At 37.8% G+C, this 26,111-nt stretch overlaps 3 protein-coding genes across 4 annotated transcripts; 1 reads left to right on the top strand and 2 right to left on the bottom strand.

Moving 5' to 3' along the window:
• On the bottom strand, window positions 1-9,170 carry gtsf1 (gametocyte specific factor 1; the record flags this gene model as incomplete). Its single annotated transcript, XM_080443869.1, has 7 exons — window positions 9,121-9,170; window positions 3,526-3,604; window positions 2,255-2,361; window positions 1,877-2,000; window positions 1,143-1,226; window positions 186-243; window positions 1-79 (listed from the first exon to the last, which is right to left on the bottom strand). The coding sequence occupies exons 2-7, from the start codon at window positions 3,602-3,604 to the stop codon at window positions 1-3; spliced, it is 531 nt and encodes a 176-aa protein (XP_080299995.1). The 5' UTR covers window positions 9,121-9,170.
• On the top strand, window positions 6,504-15,674 carry letmd1 (LETM1 domain containing 1). 2 transcript variants are annotated; one of them, XR_013934131.1, is made up of 10 exons: window positions 6,504-6,625; window positions 7,201-7,355; window positions 7,448-7,563; window positions 8,138-8,220; window positions 8,500-8,686; window positions 9,159-9,260; window positions 12,386-12,538; window positions 12,864-12,960; window positions 13,903-14,351; window positions 14,491-15,674. XR_013934131.1 is itself a non-coding variant. In XM_080443650.1 (9 exons), the coding sequence occupies exons 1-9, from the start codon at window positions 6,510-6,512 to the stop codon at window positions 13,977-13,979; spliced, it is 1,086 nt and encodes a 361-aa protein (XP_080299776.1). In that variant the 5' UTR covers window positions 6,504-6,509; the 3' UTR covers window positions 13,980-15,674. The 2 variants fall into 2 exon arrangements, 1 of the variants encoding a protein (XP_080299776.1); XM_080443650.1 differs by having other exon boundaries at window positions 13,903-15,674.
• Window positions 15,510-22,830, bottom strand: cd63 (CD63 molecule). Its single transcript, XM_080443651.1, has 8 exons — window positions 22,698-22,830; window positions 21,442-21,523; window positions 18,370-18,558; window positions 16,979-17,053; window positions 16,769-16,864; window positions 16,375-16,518; window positions 16,134-16,217; window positions 15,510-15,967 (listed from the first exon to the last, which is right to left on the bottom strand). The coding sequence occupies exons 2-8, from the start codon at window positions 21,505-21,507 to the stop codon at window positions 15,902-15,904; spliced, it is 720 nt and encodes a 239-aa protein (XP_080299777.1). The 5' UTR covers window positions 21,508-21,523; window positions 22,698-22,830; the 3' UTR covers window positions 15,510-15,901.
• Between the last annotated feature and the right edge of the window lie 3,281 nt (window positions 22,831-26,111).

Raw genomic sequence — 26,111 nt, 5'->3', positions numbered from 1 at the left:
TTACTGCCGGAAGGCAGGCCATGGCAGTGTCTTGGGGGCTCGCAGTATAGAAGTAAGGCTGTTGGTGTCCAATGCCAGCCTGAAGGGGAAGCATATTTATAAAATAAGACAAAAAAAGTGCCAATACATGTATAGGAATATTCAAAAGGGAGAACTAACCAGAATATTCAAAAGGGAGAACTAACCTTTGATTTGGAGCCGTCGTAAGGCCCCAAACAAAAGGTGCTGCAGAATCGTCAGCTTCTGCAAGAAGTTAAACAGAAAGAACAGTGACAAACTGGTTAAAGCGGCACCATGTATCTTTTTTAAATGAATAAAATGTAATTTTGTCCAATCTGTATGGTATGTTAATACAATATAACTCATACAATTGGGGTTGTTGTATTTTGTCTCCCTGTTCTTCTATTGAGACATTTAGAACCTGTGTCTAGGTGAGACATCACCTTTGACACACGATCCGGTTTCTTGTTTGACACAAAAGGTCATGATTCAATTTATCCCCTGAGCAAGCAGGCATGCTCCATTAGCTCAATGGTAAAAATGTCAACACTTGCGGAGACCCGGGTTCAATTCCGGGGTAGAAAAGGAAAGTTACATGCAGCTTTAACAGTTGCTGTGCTAAATAAAAAATAAAAAATATATATTCTTTATAATATGCCTGATTGCAGATTAAGTTGGTTAGGGAATTTCTATACTGTGCGGTGATATGCAAGATTCATATTATACATTATGTGAAGTAAACACTCAAACACTTGTTTTACTGGTCAGACAGAATACAGACTAGCAATTACCTTGTCACTCCTCTTGAACTGCCATATAAAGAATGATGACACGTGATGATGGGTCAAACTGACCAGTTACTGGACACTTGGTAGTCAGGGACTACATGGAAGCATGCGCTCGCTTGCTAGCTTAGCTTGCCAAATTTGACCTAAAACTCATGTTGTAAAATGTACCTGGTGCTAAATAATGACATGCAGACTGGTCCGTCATATTTGCTCAACCTTGCCTTTTTCCCCTCGAGAGATTCCGCAACAAGTTCTTTAACAAGTGCGAAGCTGCCATCCTATTATGTCAGAACCATAGGCAAAAATGTTCCATACAACGAAAAAGACAAAATAAAGACAAGAAATGCAACTGACCCTGTTCCCAGTCTTCCTCTGTGACAGGTGTTGTCCATGTAGGGCAAGGGACCTGCCATTTGTACTGCTGTTCCGTGTCATTGGCTGTGAAACAACAATTCATCTCAATAAGCAGTGCTGAATATTAGTTAACATGAAATAATTACATGTACACAAATTGCACTGGGCACTTTAAACCGGGACCGCATCTGTGTCATTTTTGTTTATTTCTTTGGGCTATTTTTGAAAAAAGATAACGTGAAAATTTGTGCAAATCTTTGAATATATATATATATATATATATATATATATATATATATATATATATATATATATATATATATATATATATATATATATACACACACATACATATACACACACACACATTTTGATGGGGGGGGGGTCCACGGACAAACACATATCATTTTGGGGGTCCTTGACATAAGTATTTTTCACAAAAGATATGCTTCTCGGGGATTCTACAAATGTCTTCTAAATCCTAACAAAGACTTATGTTACAAATGTTCCCTTTAGAAAAAACTAAAATCTATGATTTTCAAAAATATACCACGATTTTTCAAAATATTTCAGATTTACAAGCTCATAGCATTGCACTCTGTGCCGCACTATGAGCATGTAAATTTGCTATTTTTTTAATGGACAAAGAAAATGACACGGATGCGTTCCCGGTCTTAATGGGTTAAGCAAAATATTCCTAAAATCAATACGAGAAAAGACATAAGTTATCTTACTTCCAGTATGGATATAACGTTTGTCCTCACAGGTGGCAGTATGGTGGGCCAGCTCATTCTTGGGCACCAGGTGCCGAGCATTGAAAGGGCACGTTTTTAACTCCCGGGCTAGTTGAGGATGATTCTGCGAATACAGACGGACAGAACCTCAGTTATGTCATTCAAGGAACCATTCATGATTCATTTTCAAATTATCTTAGAAACTCAATCTCTTCAAGCTGAAGCTAATAAGCATTTCAACACCATGTGATACATTTACTCCAGCCGAGATGTTTGGTTTAAAGTAAGAATTAAAATAACTAACTTTTTACACTGTTTAAATTGCCATACATATATTCCTACAGTTGTCAAACAAACATTTGCACTTTTGTTACCAACCTTCCTGCACTTAAGCAGATGGTACGGGAAGCGACATGCCCGGATCTGGTGGTTTTTATCATATGGACACTGGAGAAGTTTGTCTGGGTCACAGTCCTTTGTGGGATCTATGGGTAAGAGCAAACATGATATTCTCTTGGGTATTGTAGTGATCCGGAGAGGAAATTACTTCTTACTAATTGTATTGACCCAGCAGTGGCTTGCTCTGAGTGAGTGCATGGGGGAGAAGTTGGGGGTTACGGGTCTTGCTCAGGGACACCAATAACAGGAGACACAAAGCCTGGAGGAGGCGAGGATTGAACTGCAGACCTTCCAATTCCCAAATGGCTGTTCTACCCTCCTGAGCCACTGCCGCCTTAAATAGGGCCCTAAACACTGTTTTCACATCGATTTAGGCAGACAGTCTTTTCTTCTGTCCGCAGACTGTTAAGACGGCAAACAAAACACACATGATATGTTGCGATGTGCTGCTATGGTGAATGTGATTTAGTTATTTAGTGTATTTATTCTAGTAATGCAGCTCTTAATAATGTATTGCAAATGTACTTTAAGTGATATTTTTTGGTTAAAACTAAAAGATTTGTTAATAGATTACAGCTCTACATTCTGATAGTCACTGCTATAGCATGTTTATTCAGTAACAGGGGTCTCCTAGCCTGGTATCCAGCCTGCTTCGCTACGTTCGGCTGACTTTTTTTTCTCTCTTCGCTTCTCAGTCTGGAAAGCCTCCCATTGGAAGGTTTTGCAGAACTACACTGGAACTACATATGTTACGTTGGGCAACGTCGTATGTTACGTTGGGCAACGTCGTTGCTGATTGGATGTTGTTCAAACGAATGACGAATCACAACGATCACACTGTTTTTTTGGTCCCGCCCCGCACCACAGACCAATCAGAAGCCACGTTAGGTTTCGAAGCTTTTGGCATGTCCCGCCTCCCTTGGAGATAGGAGGCTTTCCAGACTGAGAAGCGAAGAGAGAAAAAAAAGTCAGCCGAACGTAGCGAAGCAGGCTGGATACCAGGCTAGGGGTCTCCCTGTCTCTCCAGCTCTTTAGTAAAAATAGAATATATGTTCAGGTAGGTTAACATATTTTATCCAATCAGGTAAGAGAACCCCACAAAGATAGTTTACCAGCTTGCGTTCCAGTTCCAATTTTGTCTGCTCATTTATTAATTTCAATTGCTCATCCAGTTTAGTCTACCTGAATCCACATGAACGCAGCATTATCCATTACAATTTCATATAACAAATCGAAATCAAAGGTTTTACCCAATTCCTTTTCACAGGAGTTGTCCACGTTAGTCCCATCAGGACTGCTGCTGCGGGCATGCCTTGATGCAGTCAACATCTGAAGACAAAATGGAAGTAAAATGTATTAAGTTCTGACTATATAGAAACAAACAAGTCTAGTAACCTAGAAAACAACTGACTAACTTTTAACACAATAAGTCAAAGTTGCATACGTATTCAACCATAATTCTTATGGTTGAATACCATAAGTTTTAATAAGATTTCAAGTAATTTCTTTGCATTCTTCCTACACCCTCGGTCAACTGTTGTCAAGTGTCACTGTACATGCACTTTCTATGGTCCACTTCAATTTACAGTGTTCTTATAAAAAGCTACAAAAACGCCCACAAGACAGATTATTGAACTAAAGCAGAGTTTCTTAACTGAATGGTACGACGGGATCACTTGACAAAAAAATAACTAATATAAACATACTTATAGAACAATTATGTTTGTCATGCTACACCAATTAAGGTTTACCCACACGTCGAAAGATCATTTAAACGTTCGTGAGTGAGCCAACTCCATAACACCAATCTATTAGAGACGTCCTGACCTGAACCATTTGCTAGACCAGTGGTTCTCAAAGTGGGGTCCGTGGACCCCCATATGGGTCCATGGGAGGGTACCAGGGGGTCCCCAGCAAAATTCGTTAATAGAGCGTCACTATCATTTTACCCACTTTAACCATATTTATACTTTGGCTATTCAAAAATAGCAGATTCACAGGCTCAATGAGCTTGTAGATCTGCTATTTTTGATATATATATATATATATATTTAAAGCGAACATTTGTAACTCAAATCTTTGCATCTGGGGGTCCCTGGAACTAAATATTTTGAGATGGGGTCCGCGTTCAAATACATATCATTTTGGGGGTCCTTGACATGAAAAAGTTTGAGAACGACTGTGCTAGACAACTTGTCTTCAGACATTTGGTGTCATGTCGGACACTCAAACTTGACCGTGGACCCCTCACGTCACCAGATTGTTCTACACGGTGAAGTGGACCCCCATTAGAAATTATGCAGTGGTGGAAAAGGTACTCGCATACAAGCATTGTGAGCTTGTAGATCTGCCATTTTCAAATGACCGAAATGTATATAGGGCTGAAGTGATTAGTTTGTTTTGTGATAATCATCAAGATCTTCAAAGTAACTTGAGTTTTCAAATAGTTGTAGTGGAGTAAAAGGGCATGAATATTTGCCTTTCAGATGTAGTGGAGGAGAAGTAAAAGTACAGAAAATTGGACATAGGCATACTCCAGTAAAGTCAAAATACCTCGAAATTGTATTTAAGTACAGTACTTGAGTAAATGTACTTAAGTTACTTTACACCACTGGAAATTATGTTGTTACTCGCTATGGACCCCCAGAACGTCGTCGATGAGAAGATTTGTCGACATTTTCCAAAAACGGCAATCTACAAGCGCACACCGCATGACATCGCGATGCCTTGTGAGCTTGTTCTAGACACGCCTGGCTTGTAGATCTCTTTTTTTGTGTGCACCGTGCACGCGACACCGTCGTACTTTCGCGTTCATTATCGCTGGTTCCATACGACAACGATGGTTTTTGTAGGTCTAAAAAAGGCTTTGCCAGAAGGCCGTTGTATGTTTTTTGTATTATCATTAATTATTATTCCGTAAACTTGAACTGACGGTAGAAATACTTCGTCCCTTTGTGTTCCTCTACTAATGAATCGAATGTCAAGCACGTGCGTTGCGTTTAGGTGGGCGACGCACATGCTCGAACTGACGTTAAACAACGATTGAATTAGTTTATTTTAACGTTAAAGGTCGTTCAAAAACATTAACTTCAGGAAAGTTAACACAAAATGACCACCTGCATTATGGAAACCCACCTCCACGACTTTTTCGATGCACACCTTCGTTAGTTCTGCTCTGCTGCTGCCGTGCTAACAACTTCAATCGACTGATGTCTGCGCGTGCGTGGTGTCACTTCAATCTTTCAACAAAAACGCCCCACCTACTGGTGATGCGACGTTACGCCATAGAGTTGGTTACGCCCCACCTACGCGGTCACCTGTTCTTTATTTACTTGCGTAAAAGTACAAAAGTATTGGTATCAAATGTACTTAAGTACAAAAGTAAAAGTACTCTTTATGTAGAAAGACCAATTTCACAAGTTTCAAATGTATAAACATCTTTTGAAAATAGCAAATCTACAAGCTCACAATGCCATTGTGAGCTTGTAGATCGGCTATTTTCAAATGGCTGAAATGTAAAATGGTAAATTTGTAGGGCTGAAGTGGTTAATGTGTGTTTTGTAATAATAATCAAAATCGACAAAGTAACTAGTAACTAAAGTTTTCAAATTTACTTTACACCGTGTGTGTGTGTGTGTGTGTGTGTGTGTGTGTGTGTGTGTGTGTGTGTGTGTGTGTATTTTATATATATATATATATATATATATATATATATATATATATATATATATATATATTGTAGATTTTGATTATTATTATTACACAACTTATATTTGAACTTTTTATTTATTTATTTTTAGACATAATTATTATAACTTGTGAAACAGGACATTCTGCATAATGAGTACTTTTACTTTTGGTACTTTTAAAAAAAAAATTCCAATACTTTTGTACTTTTACTCAAGTAGATTTTGATTACCGTACTACTTGTAGCAGAGCGTTTCTACATTGCAATATTGATACTTTTACTTAAGTAAAAGTACTTTTTCCACCACTGCTGTTTATGTCAATATGGATGCTGTGAAAAAAGGTCTGTCGAAACGACAAATTATTAAATTAATAGTTCCACTTCCACTTCCTCCATCACAACGTTTCCCCCAGGTTTTTCCAAACTATAAATTGGCCCGGGACGTTGTACAACCATCATTACGGTACACACATGACCCTGTACAGCTACAACAACAGTTACGGTACGGTAAATGCTTGTCCCCAGTAGGAATTTGCCCTTACCAAAATGGCGCTGTCGTGTGTGCGTCTGTGTGGTCACTTGTCTTTGGTACGACGATATGCATTTCGCCCGAATGGGATAACAACTGGCCTTTATTCTCCTTATGTATCATCTCAGTCAAGGTATACGGTTCATTCTATTTTATTTGATGTATTTATTCAGCTTAGTTTTTGCTTTTAGCTAGCTGTCATATATCAGCTGATGTTATCATAACCTCTTGAACAGGCAAGCTAAATAACCCTTTCTAATAGTACTTATTGTTTATCTAAAGTGTTCTATTATTCTTAGTTTCTTAAATTCCGGAGCTTATTTGTAGATTAATTTACACTTGAACTGGACATTGGCCATGCCCATGTAGCTCCCTTCATATGAGGCAACACAGGATCATTTCCTGTGTGTGTGTGTGTGTGTGTGTGTGTGTGTGTGTGTGTGTGTGTGTGTGTGTGTGTGTGTGTGTGTGTGTGTGTATCTAGATGTACACACACACACACACACACACACACACACACACACACACACACACACACTGTATCTACTGTACAGATATCTACCTATCTATCTATTGGCTGAGGCTCTGGGTGTACATTTTTTAAGGCTACAGAACAGGAGATAATGGGAGCCATGCCACATTTAGTTATGGTAAACCTTGAATACCTGCTCATAAGCGCTAACGTGTTCCCTCCTCCATACATGACAGGTTGGCCCTGTGCAGACAGTTCTCATCCTCAAAAGCCAGACCAGGTGTTGTCCGATATGTTTCGTCCAGACTACAGCGGGCAAATGACAAATATGAAAGATACCTTAAAAGACGGTTCCCCCGCTTTTATCAGCTCTATCACACTTTTGTTGAAGGTAAACCACCATTAATTCACACACAAAATCGCAAGAAAAGGTGTACTCCCAATTTGTGTAGATTTGATCCATATACTATGTCACTATTCCAGGATTCAAGCTGCTCTTTCAAGATGCCAAAGAAATAAAGAGAATAAAAATGGCAATGTACACCGACAGCATAAAAGTCCAGGATTTACCCTACAGGGACATGGAAAAGCTTTGGCAGGTGGGTGTCCTGACTGTATAGGATATTGTTTATTTATGCACACTGTTCGATCACTAATCCAAGTTCATTCAAATATGTAGCAATTGTGTTGGACTTCAACAGCCTGAACAGTTCAGTTTGTGATTAAGTGAAGCAATTAACACAATAAATATAATCCTGTCAGTCTTATCATTAGGCCTACATTAATTAACCACTTGAACCCTGGAGTCCCTATTTTGGAGCTAACATTCTGTGAAAATGGCAAAAGCTCACAACTTTTAGATATGTGACGTGTTGTGAGCTTTTCGGCGACATTATTTGGTGTAAACTAGAGAGAAAACGGGAAGGGGTCTAGTATATAACCTTGGGAATCCAGTCAACTAAGTATAGGGTTTCAGTGGTTAATTATAGTTTGGAGCCTGACCAGTCAATCAGCCTGACCAGCCTGAGGTTCAGAACGGAGTGTAAGGTACTTGTAAGTGGTGTTCACAAGGATAATCAGAGTTGTAAAACATACCCTTGTTTTCATCTGGGAACACCTTTATGTTTAAGGTCAATAATAGACTGAATAGAAATGTCTTTCTTTGGTTCTCAGTTTCGCAGAGACATGATGAAAGCCATTCCATTGGTGGTGATATCCATCCCCCCCTTTGCCAACTACTTGGTGTTCCTCCTGATGTAAGTTACCTTGAAAGATTGTCTCCTCACTTCACTCATCACTGTTTAGTTCATATGCTGCAAATCAAACCGATTGAAAGTGACAAGTTGCCTCAAAATGTAACTAATCATATACTATGTTGCTCAATAATAATACATTGTGCTCCACAATGTATGCCACCTGCCTTCCCATCCCTCTGTGTTGTTGGCCCGTCCTACCTTTCCCTGTCATGACATTATTCTTCCCATCACTATGTGTTCGTCTTCCCTCTGGTACCATCCTCTCCTGTTCACTGCCAGGTACCTTTTCCCCCGGCAGCTCTTAATACCCCATTTTTGGACTCTGAAACAGCGGGTGGAGTTCAGAGGTGTGTACCATTCAAGCAGGGTCCAACACCATTTGGCAGTGCTTAAGGAACTTGAGAACACAGGAAACCAGGTCAAAGAAGGTCACCTTAAGAAAGGCCTACAACACCTGTGCAGTAAAGTAAGATGTAGCCTGGTTCTATTCTAATATCCCTCCTTTGTCCCTCTCCCTGGTCTATGTATATTTTAATCTGCACCTCACTGGGTAGATGTTATTTGTTATTTACCTGGTTGATGGATATGGGGTTTACATGTTATCCAATACATGTCATATAAAAGTATAGCATATAATTGTCCTCTTAGCACTCCTTTCTTGACACCTCACCACCTATTTGACAAAAATGTTCATGGACGGAGCTTACTCCAACCTCGCACGTTGTAAGTCTCTTTGGATAAGAGTGTCTGCCAAATGCCTAAATTGTAAGTGAAAGGAGCATCATACATATGTATGAGTTGGCTGTTTTGCAGCTTTAACTGGCTACATTTTGGTCCCAAACTAAATTAATCCCAGACATAGCCAAATGAGTATTAATACAGTATGTGTGCTTACAGTACGTCAGTTAGATAAGGCTGTGTATCTGTGCATTTTCCAGGTGCAAAGTGGAGCACATCCCAATGTGTCTGAAATCCATGCTGTGCGGAGTCTATTTTCTGGACCTCCCCTGGGTATAAGGAGGATGAGTGTTGATCAAATGGTTAGTGAACTAAGAGACCTTCCTTACACTATCTCTCCTGAAAAAGTCAATTTTATGGACTCTACTGATTCTGGGTACCAATACATTTTAGAACACAAAGTGATACTCAGGTTATAAATTGATATACATTTTGTAGGCTTAATTGATTTTGGTTGGTTACAGTAGTAATAGACAATTTTGAGTCTTAAAGTGTGGTTTTGTTTCCTCCCTGCTCGTCCCAATACAAACCAAATGCAACATGGGTGCTAAGTGCAGCAGTGGAGAGTAATATTGTAGTATAGACTTGTTATAAGTGCCCTAATTCCGTATAAGAACCCTGCGTCCATGTTCATGGCATGCAGAATGATTCCGCATCGGACAAACACATCACAGATAACTCCATGGATTGTTTACTTAATATTCTGCGTTTGATTTGGAAGCACAGCATTGCTACTTTTCTATTGCTATGATCGCGACTTTCATACTAAAGTGCAACATAACCACAAAACATCCAGTGATTTTTACCTACTTTGGATTTTAAACCCTGCCAGGGTTCCCTTAAAAACTCTTAAAGGGATTGTAGGCGATTCAGAGATAAACAAAGAAAAAAACTCCAGCAGTTCGTTTCCCCGACCACCAGGGGGTGTCGCAGGGAGGACTTCCATAGAGTTAAGGGTACTTCTAAACGGGCCATGCCGAATATGGGTTGCTTTATTCGGATACAATTCAAGGAACTGCCCACCCCTGCCGGTTCTCTGAATTTTTATTTTTAAATAGGCTCTTTCATGACAAATTGACCACATATATGAAGTTAAACAACTAAATTCTATCCAAACGCTATCTGAAAAGTAAATTATGTGCCTCAAAAACGAAGTTTGAGAGTGTTTTCAAACCGAAAGTAAAAAGTTCACACGGGCACGGACGCGCACGGATGCACACATGCGTGCGTTAATTTACGGCCCGACACACACATAAACAGTAGGGAAAATACGATTTCAGAAAGAGGACTGTGTTTCAATGCAGTAAAACACCCCAGCATCATTATATAGTGGCTGATAGAGGGGAAAAAATGCAAAATATATATATATAGATATTTTTCAAATTTAGGCTTAATGTTGCCAACAATCCCTTTAAATAGATTTAAATTAATATTTATTTAAAACGGGCCTTAAAATTATATTTTATTAAATTCATGTTTGAATGGTCTTATTATATCATTTTTGATTGAGGTGATGTATTCCCAGTCTGCCTATATGGTGCGACTGAGTTTTAAACTGAAAGAAACCTAATAGAATAGAATATACTGTATATAAGATTGTATTTAATGTGCAAGGATAATATTTAGGGTAAGTCACATGTCTGCAAGAGTCCTGGTCTGGGTGCTATGTTACCAGATAACTTTGAAGGCAACCTAAATGGTTCTACAGTACTTTGAGTAGGAGCAATTCTGACAAGACAACTTTTGTCCTTTCGGCTTCAGTCGGATATAGTCGAGCAAGATAACATTCTATTATTGGTTGAAAGTTTTTTTTGTCTGTAAATAAGGAAGTAGAGAGGACACAGTTCTTGTACAGAGAATAATGCAACATTGTCCAAATGTTTGTTATAGTGAAAAAATTAATTCACTGTAACAATAAGAAATACATACTTTTGCCGGTGAACAATATGCATACATTTTCATTGCAAGTTTGGTCTTAAGTAAAATTCAAGGTGGCATTAAAACTGTCTTAAGTCTTACATTTTTACTTCCTCTTTTAATGCCTGAAATATTGACAGTTTAACAAATTTGTTGAGGTTATGCCCAGGGATCATCAACCTGTCTGTACACGGCCAAACGTGTCCGTGGCACATTTTTTATTTCGGTTAAAATGTGTCTAAGTCCAAGACTACACCAAGGTTTTTGACTTGCTCCAGCTCCTGCCACGCGCGTGTGCACAAGCTCGCCTCACCTTCAACTTCTCCGCACGTCCCAAATAATCGCCCGCCTCGCATTGAAAATGAATTACATAGGCGCGTCAGCCACTCCCCATCTGAAACGACCCTAAGGCACATCCAATTGTTGATTTGTTCAATGCATTTACTCAGTGTTTGTATTGAACCATAGTCCTCTAGTGATAATGGTTATGTAGATTTGTGTATCGTCTGCAGACACTTTCTGACCACAAATCATTTGACTAGAGCTTTCCAGCAGACAGAGAACTGAGAAAAATAAATAAGGAACTGAAATCTCAGCCATATGTATTGGTGTACCATATATAGGTCTAAGTCCATGACTACACCAAGGTTTTGGACTTGGCTAGAGGTTTTTTAACATTACCGATTGGAGTTGGGCTCTGACTTTTAATCAGTTTTCCTTGGCTCCATAAACTATTATTTCAGTTTTGCCTTTGTTTAATTGAAGAAAATTATGGCACCTACAATTGTTGATTTGTTCAATGCATTTACTCAGTGTTTGTTGGACCATAATCCGCTAGTGATAATGGTTATGCATATGTGTGTCTGCATAACTATGGTAGCTTATTTTGTTGTTTTCCATAATCTGAGCAACCTGATGGTGAAGAAAGGGAACTTGGAAAGACACTTGCGGACAAACCATTTGACGAAACATTTCCAGTAGATGGGGAACTGAGAAAAATAAATAAACTTAGGAACTGAAATTTTAACAATTATTTCTAGACAAAAAGTCAAGCGCAATAATCAGGATTTTAAATATTTTTTGTATTATTGTTTACACTTTTTTCATTATTTATCCTTTTTTCATTCATATTAAACTATTGACTTATTCTCTCTCTAAGATAAAAGGAAGTGGCTAAATATATCTCATGCCCAAAATAAGACTACTGGCATAGACACTATGGCACATTACGAGTCCATTAGTTTACATTTAGGGCTAATCATTAGTGTTTCTGGTAAAATTGACCAGTTATTTTGTTAAATATTGATCAAAATGTCCATCACAAGCTGGCATGGTGATGACCCCTGGTTACGCCTACTATTAAATGTCCACCACCACAATCAACCGCCACTGTAGGTAATTAGGGTATAGTATTTCTGGTACATTTAAGAGTGCAGGAACACGAATGAAGACAAACCAACTAACTGCACCACAACCTCAGCGCTCTCACTCTGTTTTCTCTACCAACCAGAGATATATCAGCCCCCTTCTCTTCCTGACAACCCGTCTGCCAGGTGTCATGATTGGCAGGCGGCTGAACAACCACGCGCTGGAGCTGCTCCAGCTTGACCGCGCCCTCATCAAACTGGGCCCTCATGACCTGAGTGAGTCCGAACTCAGACAGGTCAGTGCCTCACTGTCTCAGCAAATGACTTCAGCCCTTTCATAGCCACTGTGTAAACTGATTAATAATAAAGTACTTTTGTGTTTGTGAAATACAGTTCTGTATTAATATTGAATGACGGGTGCACTGGGAGCAGACTGGTCCTCAGTTCAATTGTGGCTGGAGACTTGTGTTAAATATCTTTCCCCCTCTCTGCACTTGGTTCCCTGTCTGTCCTATCTGAATTAAAGAAACTCAGCCTAATAAATTTAAATAAGATTTTAAAATGATGAATTACTGCAGAAACATTTTACCTAGTGATAACTCTGATTTGTATTGTATTCAGGCATGTTATGTCAGGGGAGTCAACGCTGATGATCTCAGCATCAATCAGTGTCGTGAGTGGCTGTCACATTGGCTCCAGGTCTCCTACCCCTTGAAAGGTATCATACATTTTCCTCTGTGTCTTGTTCTCATTTCGCTGTTTTTCAACACAGACCATATGCGAATGTTAATTCCTATATATCTGTATGTACAATAGCTTTAGTACCGAGAAACCTACCACGGTGCTGCATCTTATCACTGAGTGTAGTCCAAGAGGTTAATAGCCACTGTGCCTAATGTAGTACCGGGTTTTTGGTTTAGTTTTCCATAGCTTTATTTAATTGGCTCTGCAGCATATTTGAACCGGAAACACATATGAAGGTGTCATACAGTATGTGATTCTGGTTGAAATCGTCAATTCTGGAAACCTGGACTACAGTTATGCACAGAGCCTATATAGATTAGGCTTTCATAAACCATGATCTTTTCAAAAACAAAGAATATGCATGACTAATGTGAGTTTCCTGTTTACTCTGAACAAAATTTTTAATCACATTTGCAACTACCGTAAATTTCGGACTATAAGCCGCGACTTTTTCCCCATTTTTCGACCCTGCGGCTTATATAACGGTGCGGCTTATCTATGGATTTTTACAGCTAACGGCCACTAGGGGACCTTCTAAATCTATGGATTTTACACCCGCGGCTTATAGTCCAGTGCGGCTTATATATGTTCCAAACATTCAATTTAGCTGCTGCGGCTTATAGTCAGGTGCGGCTTATAGTGCGAAAATTACGGTACTTTTGCAATTGCCGCAGTACATCCCAACCATTTGAAAACGTCTGCACTATATCAGTTGTAGCCTAGCCGATGCAATTCATGTCATACATACAGCAACAGAATATCTAACAGGTATTATCAAGTACACTACGGTGCAATCGTTTAAGCTGTCAAACCATGACAGATGTTCTCTTACAAAAACAGGCAACTGACAGTTAGACATGATTTGTTACAATTCAACAATACAACCCAAACTATTGACTTTTTTGTTTTCTTTCAGAGTCAGAGGTATCTCTGCTTTTGTTCAGCATGGTATTACTTTCTGCCAACTACCCAAACACTCACAGTCGTCATTGACAGGAAGTCCGGAGCAGTTTGCCATTTCCTGTATGCCATGTTGATCTGCCAGGTGTCAACATCTATGTAACACTTCGTATTCCAGTACCCTGGGATATCCTAGTGATGTTAAATTATGGGTGGTGTGGAACAACTCTTTCTTACTCTCAAAAACCTTTATCGTTATACTGGTACTGGTGTATGCCTGCTCATTCTCCATGGAGCTGTTCACTGATATACAGTAGGTTACACTGTCCTGTGTCACAGCAGTAATACTTTTGAATGCTGAAACTGACTGGTATATTTTACAACAAGTAGAGCTACATCTCCGTAATTGAGGATTATACATTTATTACCTGTTGCAGTAAGGTTCAGTATATTAGACATGCAAAAGTGTAACTTTTCAGCTACAGTCACCTTTTTGAACCCAAATAGGGCAATTGTGTGACACCTGACCCGAAAGAAAACAACCTGTTCTCACCTTTTTCACCTCGGGGCTGTTTGCATGCCTGATATTATTGGCATTGTTGAGGGAAATGCATGGGTTATGTACTGTTACTATCTCAAGCTAGTCACCACTTTAAGACTGGCTTGAATTCTGTTTACGTTCTAACTAATTTATCATTACACTTCACTAGCAGGGAACATAAAATACAAAAGGTATAAAAAAATAAGCTGAACTGAGTTTTACAGTCTGTTAATGTTTAGAGTTCATAATGTGAAACATTAAGAGTAACTTGGCCATAAACATTCCAGTCTAAAAACAGAACATGGCAACTAAAAGCATTTTGGTAGGCATTTAGCATGTATTCCAACATTAAGCTAAAACATTACATTTCCTCATGCTTTGTACTTAGTTTAATTTACTACTGTCCTCATGTTGCCTCAGTATGAATCTGGAGTTTTGTCGGAAACAAATAACAAAAAACTGGGCATGTGTAGAGTGCAGCTCTGAAGAGACGAAACCTTCAAGCCTTGAGTGAAGGTGCAATGTTTAAAAAAAAGTTTAAAGTAATCAAGTGTGTTATCAGGCAGTCTTTGTCCAAATCCATTGACTGGATACTTAAAGCGCGACTAAAGTAAATAAACTGCCTGGTTGCTATTGAATAATAAAATATCAATTTTGTTTGCTATGTGTATATGTATGGTAGTTTAATTTTAGTGTACTTGCTTGTGATGCACTTTACGTATTCAACTGCATTGTTTACTTGTTCTTTAATTTGAAGGCCTAAAAAGGAAGTCCACTATCTGTTCAGCACAGGATAACTGTCACGCAAAAACAAAGTGATTACTCCACCGTGGTTGCAAATTGTGAAATCGGAAGTCTAATTTGGTAGGTATGTGCCTTTCTCAAGAAGTAGTCAAATTCATTTGAAATGTGAAATTTATTTTCGTATTTGCATTCTGTATGCCTTTGTTTTTTACGGACACGCTTCTATGTTGAACTGCTCTTCAAGGTTGTGTTGCTGTGCCAATATTATTTTGTTTCTCTGAAATAAATGTCATTGTCTTCATCTCATATTCCTCATGTCATTTGTATTAAAAGCAATGTTGAATGTTATTTCTTAGTCTTTAATAAAAATAGAAACTGGACCAGCAAGACAAAATACAGCATCAACACATTTTAGAGATCCAAGAATATAACCAAATAAGCTAAGTCAAAGGATGTTAAAAGGAATATCCACACAACCAAGAAGAAAATACATCAATGACAAACAAATGAAAAATGGAAATTAATCTCTACTTAAATCCAGCATTTAGGAAGCTAAAGTTACTATCTCTAGGTAGTGATATTGTTGGCTTTACGGCAATAGTTTCACAATGATGTAAGAAAAAAATATATTCTGTGCATTATCAGAAATATGAGATGTAGAGATTAAAAGGCTCTAAATGAATCTCCCAATTAACATGACCAAAACCACTGACTCCATGTTTCAGCAGGATCACATGACTTCATAGCCACTGCGAATGCCTCTCATCAGCATGCAAGAAAACACAACGCCCATTATCTGGAAAACACAAAAGCAGTGATCAAAATGAATGCGCTTTCTGAAACTTGTATGGATGAATGTTTGTTTTGAACTAGTGCTTAAAGTACGGTAATATAAGATATCAAAGTAAGAAAAGTGCATATTTTATGGGGTGTTTGTGTTCATATTTATTGATGATACATACCTGCAGGAAAGCAATAATAAGAGCTGCAACTATGATCCACTGGATATTCTTCTTCAGAAGTTGCTCCACTTTGGCTTTGCACCCCTACAGGCCACAAAGAGAAAAAGTACATTGAAGCAGTTCATTTCATTTTATTAATTGGCATTTCACAAATCTATGCTCAAATGAAAAATATTTCTGTTGACTTAAGGCACACATCAATATGTCACTTGTTTGTCGTCATTTGTTCAAAGAACTTCACCTCCTGGTGTACTTTGCTGGCATCTGTCATCGTTCCAAGTCCGCAGTCTTTTGTGTCATTCACACAGCAAGAGTCAGGCACAGAGTTGGCATCAGGCATTTTCTTTGTCCAGTCAGTGGAATTGTTGACACCACAACATTTCAGCTGAAAAAGGATATAAGAGATTTTATTAATTTAATTAGATCTAATTAGTGTCAGTCCTCAGTACTTTTCTGTGTATGTCCAGATGTATATATACACTGTATGTATGTATGCATGTATGTATATATATATATAAGTTACTCATCCAAACAAAATTCTCCTGTCATGCTACACTTACCAACAGGATACAGTAATGTTATGTAAAGGTGTTGGCCAGCTAAGTAAATAATCTGTAGGAGTTCAAGTTACTCACATCCTTCTGCAGCTGGTCTACAGCCTTCGCAATTTCTTCAGTGGTGTTATACTTGGTCATCATGTCATTGAGACTCTCCTCTACAACAGCCGAGAGCTTCATGGAAGATAAAATGTTGAGATCAAATTAAAACATGCATTATGCTGCTATCTTCATCATGCCTCATATATAACAAGCAAAGATGAGACTCGCTGAAATAGCAATACTCACTTTGCCCCTGTAGATGTATCCAGCAATGGCTGCTCCAATCTCAACAATGATGATTAGAGAGAGGAGGAGAACGAACTAGGAGTGAGAGTGAAAGGGAACACATTTGAGCATATTGACAAAAATTGCATTATAGTCCTAGGCTGTGTTCACACATACTGTAGCATTTTCTGGTTGTGAAAACGCAGCACATTTTGTTTCCGATATGACAAACAAACAAAAAAAAACGCCCCATGCACATATTGCCATGGACAGCTCAGCGGATTTTAATTGCAGTCCTAGCAACACTATCCATAACCACTAGCCACACATATTTACACATTTTTAATTATGAACCATGGCGAGGAAGAGGCTGCTTCATTTTGGCTTCAGAGACAGGCGATAAGGAGTAGGGGAGTGTTTCTGGCAGTGGTCAATGCTCATTTACAACAGGTACATGCACCATCTCTGTCATCTTTGGTGTTGTTTTGGGAAATCACTCGCCTGAGCATCATGATTGTTCAGCTGATAAACTAAACGTCACATGAGTTTATCTGAAAGACCATCTGCAGTCGGAGGAACTTGCTGCTGGAACCCATAGGGTTCTATGTAAAAAAGATGGTGGCAGTTGGAAAAAAAACGCTATGTGTGAACATGCTCTTACTGATATAACGCAATACATGAGGTTTTGAACCCGTTGTGGTAATGCAATATCACCATGACAGATCTAAATATTTCTACATCTCATCGCTATTGGGCAGAAACCTTGTATCTCCATATTTCATGTTTTAGTTTTTGTCATAAATAAATGCCTATTTGCCTATACTTTATCGTATGACACTATTGCACAAATGAAACGTACACGTTGTAGATCTGCTATTTTCACATTGCTTAAAAGATGTAAAGGTTTTTACTTTTTGGCCTAAATAGGGATGCTAAGTTAAGTGGTTAAAGGTAGGATAAGTGATATTTTTGGTTGTTTTTAAGTTTTTTTGTTAAAAAGGTTCAAGTACTATATTCTGATAGTAATCATTGCTACAGAGCGTTTGTTCGGTCACAGGGGTCTCTCCAGCTCTTTAGTAAACAGAATATACGTACATTTTCAGGTAGGTGACAAAATGTAAGCCAATCAGGAGAGAGCACTGAAAATGCATTTTCTGTTTAATAAAGAGCTGGAGAGATATGGGAGACTTTTAACACTTATTTTAACCAAAGTAAATCACTTACCCTACCTTTCAGTCTGTAAGTGGGTTTTATAAATATTTAACCGATGAAAAGTGTTAAGAGCATTGAATCCATTGGAACAGAGGAGTTTTGTCCATATCCTGAAAAGTAACGGTTTTGGACATACAAGGTTTTCCTTCCATATGACAGCGACAATTTCAACATTGTGGTGGAAGTGTGATGTATTTTACCGTAGTGACCATGCAGTAGTTCTCCTTCCAGGCACCACAGCAGCCAAAGAAAGCGATGAAGAAAATAACAACCCCCACGGCGATGATGACGATAGGGATGGCTGAGGCTGATGCGTCCTTGATCATGAGGGTGCTGTGAAAGGTCACCTGGACCAGGATTCCCACAATGATCAGCGCTAGACCGCATAGCTGTTGTGACACAGAAAGAGAGAATTGGGTATAGGGGTCAGGTTACATTTCAGGCCTGTAATGCTTGACTGCTCTCTGTCTGATAAGCAAAATTTGGCAAACACTAACGCAATGTCACTGGAGTAGTAGAAGAAGAAGACAATAGGCTTTATTAATCCAACAGGCACACACGTTTTATAGACATGCGTTGTGGAGAGATGGTGGTGTGATGGCCTGCCACATGGTGGCACCTGGGAGTAGTTAGGAGTTCGGTGCCTTGCTCAAGGCCACATCAGCAGTGCCCAGGAGGTGAACTGGCACCTCTCCAGCTACCAGTCGAGTCCATACTCCATACCGTGGTCTGTGCTGGACTTGAACCAGACAGATTTGGGGTATATTGTATATTTACTGAAGGATTTGCACTATTGTAAACAACATCAACAACTTTAAAGTGAAATTAAATCATGTAAAGCTACAAAGTACCTTTTGGGCTAAGGATGTAAAATGTAATCATGTAAAGCTACAAAGTGCCTTTTGGGCTAAGGGTGTAAAAATAATTCGAGGGGTTTGTCATCTGGGGAGCATGAAAGTATACAGAAAAATCCATAGCAATCCAGTCAGTAGTTTTCACGATATACCTTGTTTAACACCAACATAGACCGCCCAACATAGTCATCCGTAAACCCCACCAAACCCCACCACTAGTGGGACAAAAAGGTTATTTATAAGGCAAATTTTTCGGCAATGACGTCGTCTTCATGACTATTTCAATTTAGCATAAAACTAGATCCTGTCTATTCTCGATTCATGTTGATTTGAGTAAGAAAGGTCTGCTGCCTTTGGGCATGAGAGGGATAGAACACACTCCAGGAATAAACTCAGTCAAAATGCTCAACTGCTAAATAAAATGTAAGTAGCTGAATTAAGGATAACATTATTATTGTTGGTAAATTAAGTACAAGTATAATGAAAACAATTATTTGTATCAGAGAGAGACAGAAAGACACACACACACACACACACAGAGTTCAGGGACTTTCAGTCGAGGGTGAGTGAAGCATTTTTCCACTCTGCCTCAGAGATCCTGTGACTATTAAATGAACTGACTAAAGTTGGGAAAGGCATGTGAGTCAGACTAACATCATCTGTAAACCTATGATCACTTTCAACATATTTGCTCATGGTGTTCAGCCCTTCCCATATAGCAAAAACAAACAATTCCTGAAAGTGCATAGAGTGCAATGGTAACAACCGTACGTACACACTTACATCTACATTTGCATTTAGTTGCTAAATGGGGGTAATGCATTCTTCAAATCTTCTCCTTTGTTTATTGGTTTTTACAGAAGCATTCATTGTACTCAAACAACCGACATACAGCCATTAAATAGCTTCTAAATCTTCTAAATAGCTTCTTTGAATCATTATATTTGAGACACATTTAAGCAGACATGTTATTCCCTCTCTGTAGCCGTACAGTACAACTGCGATACGTCTACATAAACATGAGCTGATGCTCCAGGAACAACAGTTTACCAACCAAACTGGTCTTACTACTCTTATATCTGATTAAGATCTTGTCAAGTTTAGGAACGTAGAAGCCCAAAAAATAACTGCTGCTTCCTGATTTGTGTACAATTTGTAGAAGTGCTTTATAATGGGCAATGATAACAAATGTACATCATTACACTTACATTACAGATGTATGTACTATGCACTCATTTTTATTTATGTAAACTAATTAGATATGTACATTATTGGGTTAGAAAATGGGACAGTTCAAATGTTTATAAAGAATCTTTTGAAAATGTATGTATTTTATCATATTGAAATGTCATATGAGTCAAAAACAATATCGGTAATTGTTTTCGTCTGGGTTTGAATATATTGTAAAAAAAAAATGTTGTTAAATTTTGATTCTTATACAAAACAGGAGTCTGACAAAGGGCACTTATAATAATGGAATGAAATACTTAAAAATAAATAAAAAAATCCACATAGGCCCTAGTCCCATTAACTAATTGACCTTTCTCTGTAAAGTGTAGACAACACCAATGTAAATATTTGAGCCTGAGAAAACCTAGTGTGTATGAAAACATAAACGCCTTATCAGGATAGCAAACACAGTGAAGATGATATAAAAAAATCATAACAGGACAGAATAGACAACCAAGTTGAGCTTTTGGTTTGGAAGTGAAGCTAAACTGCATAAATAGAGAATAATAGCTCCTTTACTTCATCCTGTGTGGGATGTTTTAGTGCTACCTGTAATTTAGAATTTAGATGAGTGCACTCAGATTTATTGTGCACACAATCATTAACTTCTTGAGTTCTTGAGAGGCACTGTCTGTATGGGTGAATTTAAAATGCATTTATCTTTATATGTCACATGATGTTGTCATAACACTTGGAAATCGGTCACAAGATTAACATTCCACCATCAAACCCCTCCTCCTCAGTCTTTCTCTACCCTTTCCGTTTCACATCAACAGTGGGAAGAGAGAAAAAAAGAGCCAGGAAATTGGAAAGTTGAGTAGTTTCAGATGAATCCTTTTGTACTATGCTTTGTTACTTTCCAATACCTTGGAAATGTCACAATGCTGTGCACAGTCTAGAATGACTGAACATCAAATAACAGGAAGTGATTGTATTTCAAAAAAGGATGGCGTGTTTGTTGTAGGCTGTATGTGTGACCAATGTTTGCAACATGGTGTGACCTTAAAGTAAGTTTAAGGAAGAGTCTACTTCCTGTCATGTCTGTGGATGCTGAAAAAGAAATGTCACTGAACCAATTCATAAAGTTGTCTTCATAACCAACACAAATTCATAAATTCAATTATACAATGTAGTACACACACACCTGTCATTTACCAAGAGCCTGTTTTGTGGTATGAGGACACTCACCCAAAAAATGAAGTTGAAAAAGAAAAGCAGGAACTTCACACACTTCATTCCTCCTTCTACACCCATGATGAGGTTCGAATTCCTGTATAAAAATCAAACCGTTAGTTAATTAAATGCGTCCATTTCTACCGTTAGACTAGTCTAAATATGACTATGTTGTGTCATGGACAGCAGGGAGCTAAAGAAGACTGCTCAAAAGCTAAATACCTGATCAAATTAACACTCGACTCTTTTCAAGAAAGATATGTTTTTAAAGCTTTAGCATAGGCCTACGCCCTGATTTAGTTTAAGTCATCATCATGACATACTGAATATCATAATGAATAGCTATACTTAGATTGTTGACATGAAGTGTTTTTGACAATAATAACCGTAACTTATTTGTCCATTGTGTGGGTTCTGGTAGTTATGTGATTGTGTTAAAATAAACTATTCAGACATCAACATTGGCCTAAAAATGTATTCTGTTCAAACCCAAAACAGAATTAACTATGTACATGTACTCAAGTACTGTACTTAAGTAACATTTTGAGGTTTGATTGATTGATGCACTTTATTTAGTGAGACATGAGAAACAGTACATTGAAGTACAATTCAAAATACTAAGGTCTACTAAACTGGATAACTCATAAAGCACTAAGCTTGTTTAAAATGAGATCCCCACGCACACAAATCATGGTATTCTTACTTTCTTCGGTAGCCTACTTACAATTTTCAATACTTTTACTTTTACTTCTACTCCACTACATCGCAGAGGCAAATATTGTACTTTTACTTCACTACAATTTTTAGAAAACTTTTTGAATTCAAGACTTTCACTTGTAACAATGCAATATTGATACTTTTCCTTAAGTAAAACATTCGAGTACTTTTTCCACCTTTCCACGCTCTACATAAAGTTATAAACGTAGCTACGGCCCAAATGCGACATTTTGTGGGGAGCACGTACGTCGCTTTAGGCCGTTAATCAAACAAGGAAACAATGTCAGCTCTGTCACGGAGAAAATGTAATCATCCAAGTAGTTTTAGTCTAATTAAGTGAATTTGTTGCAGGCTGACAGATCAGTTAATTCTGTATGAACACACAACCAGTTTAAGACACAAAGACGTCGTTTAGTTAGATCAACTGTTTAAAACTATTAAATCTTCAACTTCTTCGACATCATTGTCTTTTTCCAATGAGGCAATCCTACTAGATCTCCTCCGCCAAAAGAAGCGAGCAAGTTAAGAAACACTCAGTTGATTTTTCGGCCTACCTTTTTGTCTTCTTTAAAGGAAAACTTTGAACGAAGTCCTGCTTCCAGCGACGAAGGCGATGAAGTATTTGTTAGATCAGCTCAACTAGTGGATTTAAGCACTCAGTTCACCGTTAGTCCCTCCTCCTCTCCTAGTCTCCTTTCCTCTTCCCCTACCACCTCCCTGTTTAGTTCTCAGACCGGCCAGGGGCTGTAGCTGGACAGAAGTACATTTACTTTACTTACATTATTACATTAGTACATTACTTCTTCTACAGTATAGGCCTAGTGGTGGAAAAAGTACTCAAATCTTTTACTTAAGTCAAAGTAGCAACACTGCAATGTAGAAATACTCTGTTACAAGTAAAAGTCTGGGTAATCAAATTTCACTCGAGTAAATGTACAAAAGTATTGGCCACAAAATATACTTAAAGTACCAAAAGTAAAAGTTTTGTAATAATAATCAAATCAATCTACAAAAGTTTTCAAATAATTTTAGTGGAGTAAAAGTACAATATTTGCCTATGAGATGTAGTGGAGTAGAAGTAAAATAACTGAAAATCGGAAATACTCCAGTAAAAGTAAAAAATACCTCAAAATTGTAGTAGTACTTGAGTACATGTACAGTACTTAGTTACTTTACACCACTGGATTTCATACTGGATTTAAACAAGCGTAATGCTTAATGAGGGTTTCCAGTTTAGTAGACCTTGTATTGTGAATTTGTACTTCCATGTACTGTTATGTACTGTCATGTACTATTCTCATGTCTTTCTAAATAAACTACATCAATCAATCAATCAAACACAAAATGTTTTGATTTCTAGGAAGGGACAAGTAGGCCAAGGCTACAAATTAATCACTTTTAAAGCCTTATTTTTTATTAAAGCATGCACTTTTGAATACTTAAATATCTATAAAATCAACTACTCCAGTACTTTAACCCAAGTACAAATTTTACTTAGCAACTTTCACTTTCACTTGATTGTTGAGTTATTTGACCAGGAGCAGACTATACACTGAGGATTTTACAGTGGTGTAAAAGCTATATAGCTTATGATTCAGTAGCTATCTTCTCTCACCGATTTATTTCAACATATTGATTACTCAATAATGAATTGCCCCACAAATTCATGTACATGGCAAATTACATGCGTGTTTGTTGGCCTATACTGTAAGAAGTAAAACAATTTCCTCAAAGGATTTCCTCTTAAAATCAGTGGTGTAAAGCAACTAAGTACATTTACTCAAGTACTGTACTTAAGTACAATTTTGAGGTATTTTTTTTACTTCACTGGAGTATTTTCAATACTTTTACTTCTACTCCACTACATCTGTGGAACTTATTGTACTTTTACTTTAATTATTTGAAAACTTTAGTTACTTGTTACTTTTTAGATTTAGATTTGTATTACTAAACATACATTAACCACTTAAGCTCTATATATATTTCGGCAATTTGAAAACAGACAACAAGCTCACAACGTATGTGACGCATTGTGACCTTGTAGATCTGCTATTTTCTGAAGATTTTTACACATTTTGAGAACTTGAAATGGGACATTCTGCATAATGAGTACTTCTACTTTTGGTACTTTAAGTATATTTTAATGTCAATGCTTCTGAATACCAGACTCTTACTTGTAACATGGTATTTCTACATTGTGGTGTTGTGCCGTGTGTTGATATTTTTACTCAAGTAAAAAAATTGAGTACTTCTTCCACCACTGGGCCACTGGGTAAAACAATTTCCTCAAAGGGTTTCCTCTTAAAATTGAGTCACTACACATCCCTTCCATGAGGAAGATGATATATTCCCATGTGCAATATTTTCACTGATTACTGGATGATGCACTATGACCCTTCACCTGTTACTCGCAGCAAGCTGTTGAAATAGGATAATGATAGAAATGTTATCATTTCACTATCTCCATTGTGGTCCTAAGCTCTCAGGTGTTTTTGTGTTTTATCCTTTTTCTATCTATCTATTTATCTATCTATCTATCTATCTATCTATCTATCTATCTATCTATCTATCTATCATTATAGATATATATCATTCATACATACATACATACATACATACATACATACATACATACATACATACATACATACATACACACACACACACACACACACACACACACACACACACACACACACACACACACACACACACACACACACACACACACACACACACACACACACACACACACACACACACACATACACACATACATACATACATACATACATACATACATACATACATACATACATACATACATACTGTAACATATATCAAGTTGATGAATGAATGCACAAAATGTTGTGTTTCGTGTATAAAAAGAGGAAGCAAAACAGTTGTGTACAGACCAATATAAGTCACTTCTGTCCTGTGAAAAAAATTGTGTTTTCTTCGGCGGTTCTTTAAGGAGGTTGAGGTGCTATTTAGCACTGCTGCCATAAACAACCTGTTAAGTTTGGTTCTTTCGTTTAGAGCAGTGTTTCCCAAACAAAGGGTTATGACCCATTTTGGGGTCACGCAACCATTTTGGAGTATAATATCCTTGTAAATATCCTATACATGTTTGTTTTATTATTATTTCAAAAGATTACAAGTAAATTAAAAAGAATTTCAGATTTGTAAAAAGAATTATTCCCCATACATTTTCAAAAAATATGAAAAGTAGTGAACATAGCAGATCCTTGAAAACATGACATGTTGTGAGTTTGTATGAGTTTGTATTTGGAGATGCTATTTTCACTATTTCTGAAAAAGGACTTATATTTGTGCAAGTTTGGGTCCCGGGGAGACACCCAATTTCTCTTTTTGGTCTCCAGGTAAAAAGGTTGGAAGTCACTGCTTTAGAGAAGATTTGTGTTAAAAAAAAAATCTAAATTCTTTAAAAATAATCTAAATAGCTGATCTACAAGCTTGCAGATCGGCTATTTTTGAATAGCCAAAGTATACATGATTAAAGTGGCTGAACTGATTTTTATGCTATTAATCAATTTAGCTGAGGACCCCCTGGAACCCCCTCAAGGACCCCTGGGGGTCCCTGGACCCCACTTTGAGAACCAGTGCTTTAGAGCTTATCTACTGGTTCCTCAGCCTAGTGTAGGCGCCGTGGCACCTTTAAAGCTGCTCTATGTAACTTTCCTCTTCTACCCTGGATTTGAACGTGCAGGTTTCCTGTGAAAGTGCTGACATTTTTACCATTGAGCTAATAGAGCCTGCCTGCTTGTTCAGGGGATACATTGAATCTGATCCTGTGTCTAGGTGAGATGACCTTTGACACGATCTAAATGAATGTCTCAATAGAAGAGCAGGGAGACTTTTTTGTTCCTGTTTACTGAGGTTTCAAAATTGGTCACTCTTGTTCTGACTGTAATTCATCTTGTTTAATTACAGAGATACTTGGATGT

This window comes from Gymnoscopelus braueri (assembly GCF_963280865.1).
Source record: "Gymnoscopelus braueri genome assembly, chromosome: 12".
Classification (NCBI taxonomy): Eukaryota; Metazoa; Chordata; class Actinopteri; order Myctophiformes; family Myctophidae; genus Gymnoscopelus; species Gymnoscopelus braueri.
Note: the sequence above shows the minus strand (reverse complement) of the source record. Positions and strands in the feature narration are given on the sequence as shown.

Bases quoted from the DNA above. Each gene is read 5' to 3' on its own strand.
- letmd1 (XM_080443650.1), top strand. From the start codon at position 6,510: ATGGCGCTGTCGTGTGTGCGTCTGTGTGGTCACTTGTCTTTGGTACGA. The intron at 6,626-7,200 runs GTATACGGTTCA...CATACATGACAG, and splicing joins TATGTATCATCTCAGTCAAG to GTTGGCCCTGTGCAGACAGT. The intron at 12,539-12,863 runs GTCAGTGCCTCA...TATTGTATTCAG, and splicing joins GTGAGTCCGAACTCAGACAG to GCATGTTATGTCAGGGGAGT.
- cd63 (XM_080443651.1), bottom strand. From the start codon at position 21,507: ATGGGTGTAGAAGGAGGAATGAAGTGTGTGAAGTTCCTGCTTTTCTTT. The intron at 16,865-16,978 runs GTGAGTATTGCT...TCTTCCATGAAG, and splicing joins GATACATCTACAGGGGCAAA to CTCTCGGCTGTTGTAGAGGA. The intron at 16,519-16,768 runs GTGAGTAACTTG...ATCCTTTTTCAG, and splicing joins TAGACCAGCTGCAGAAGGAT to CTGAAATGTTGTGGTGTCAA.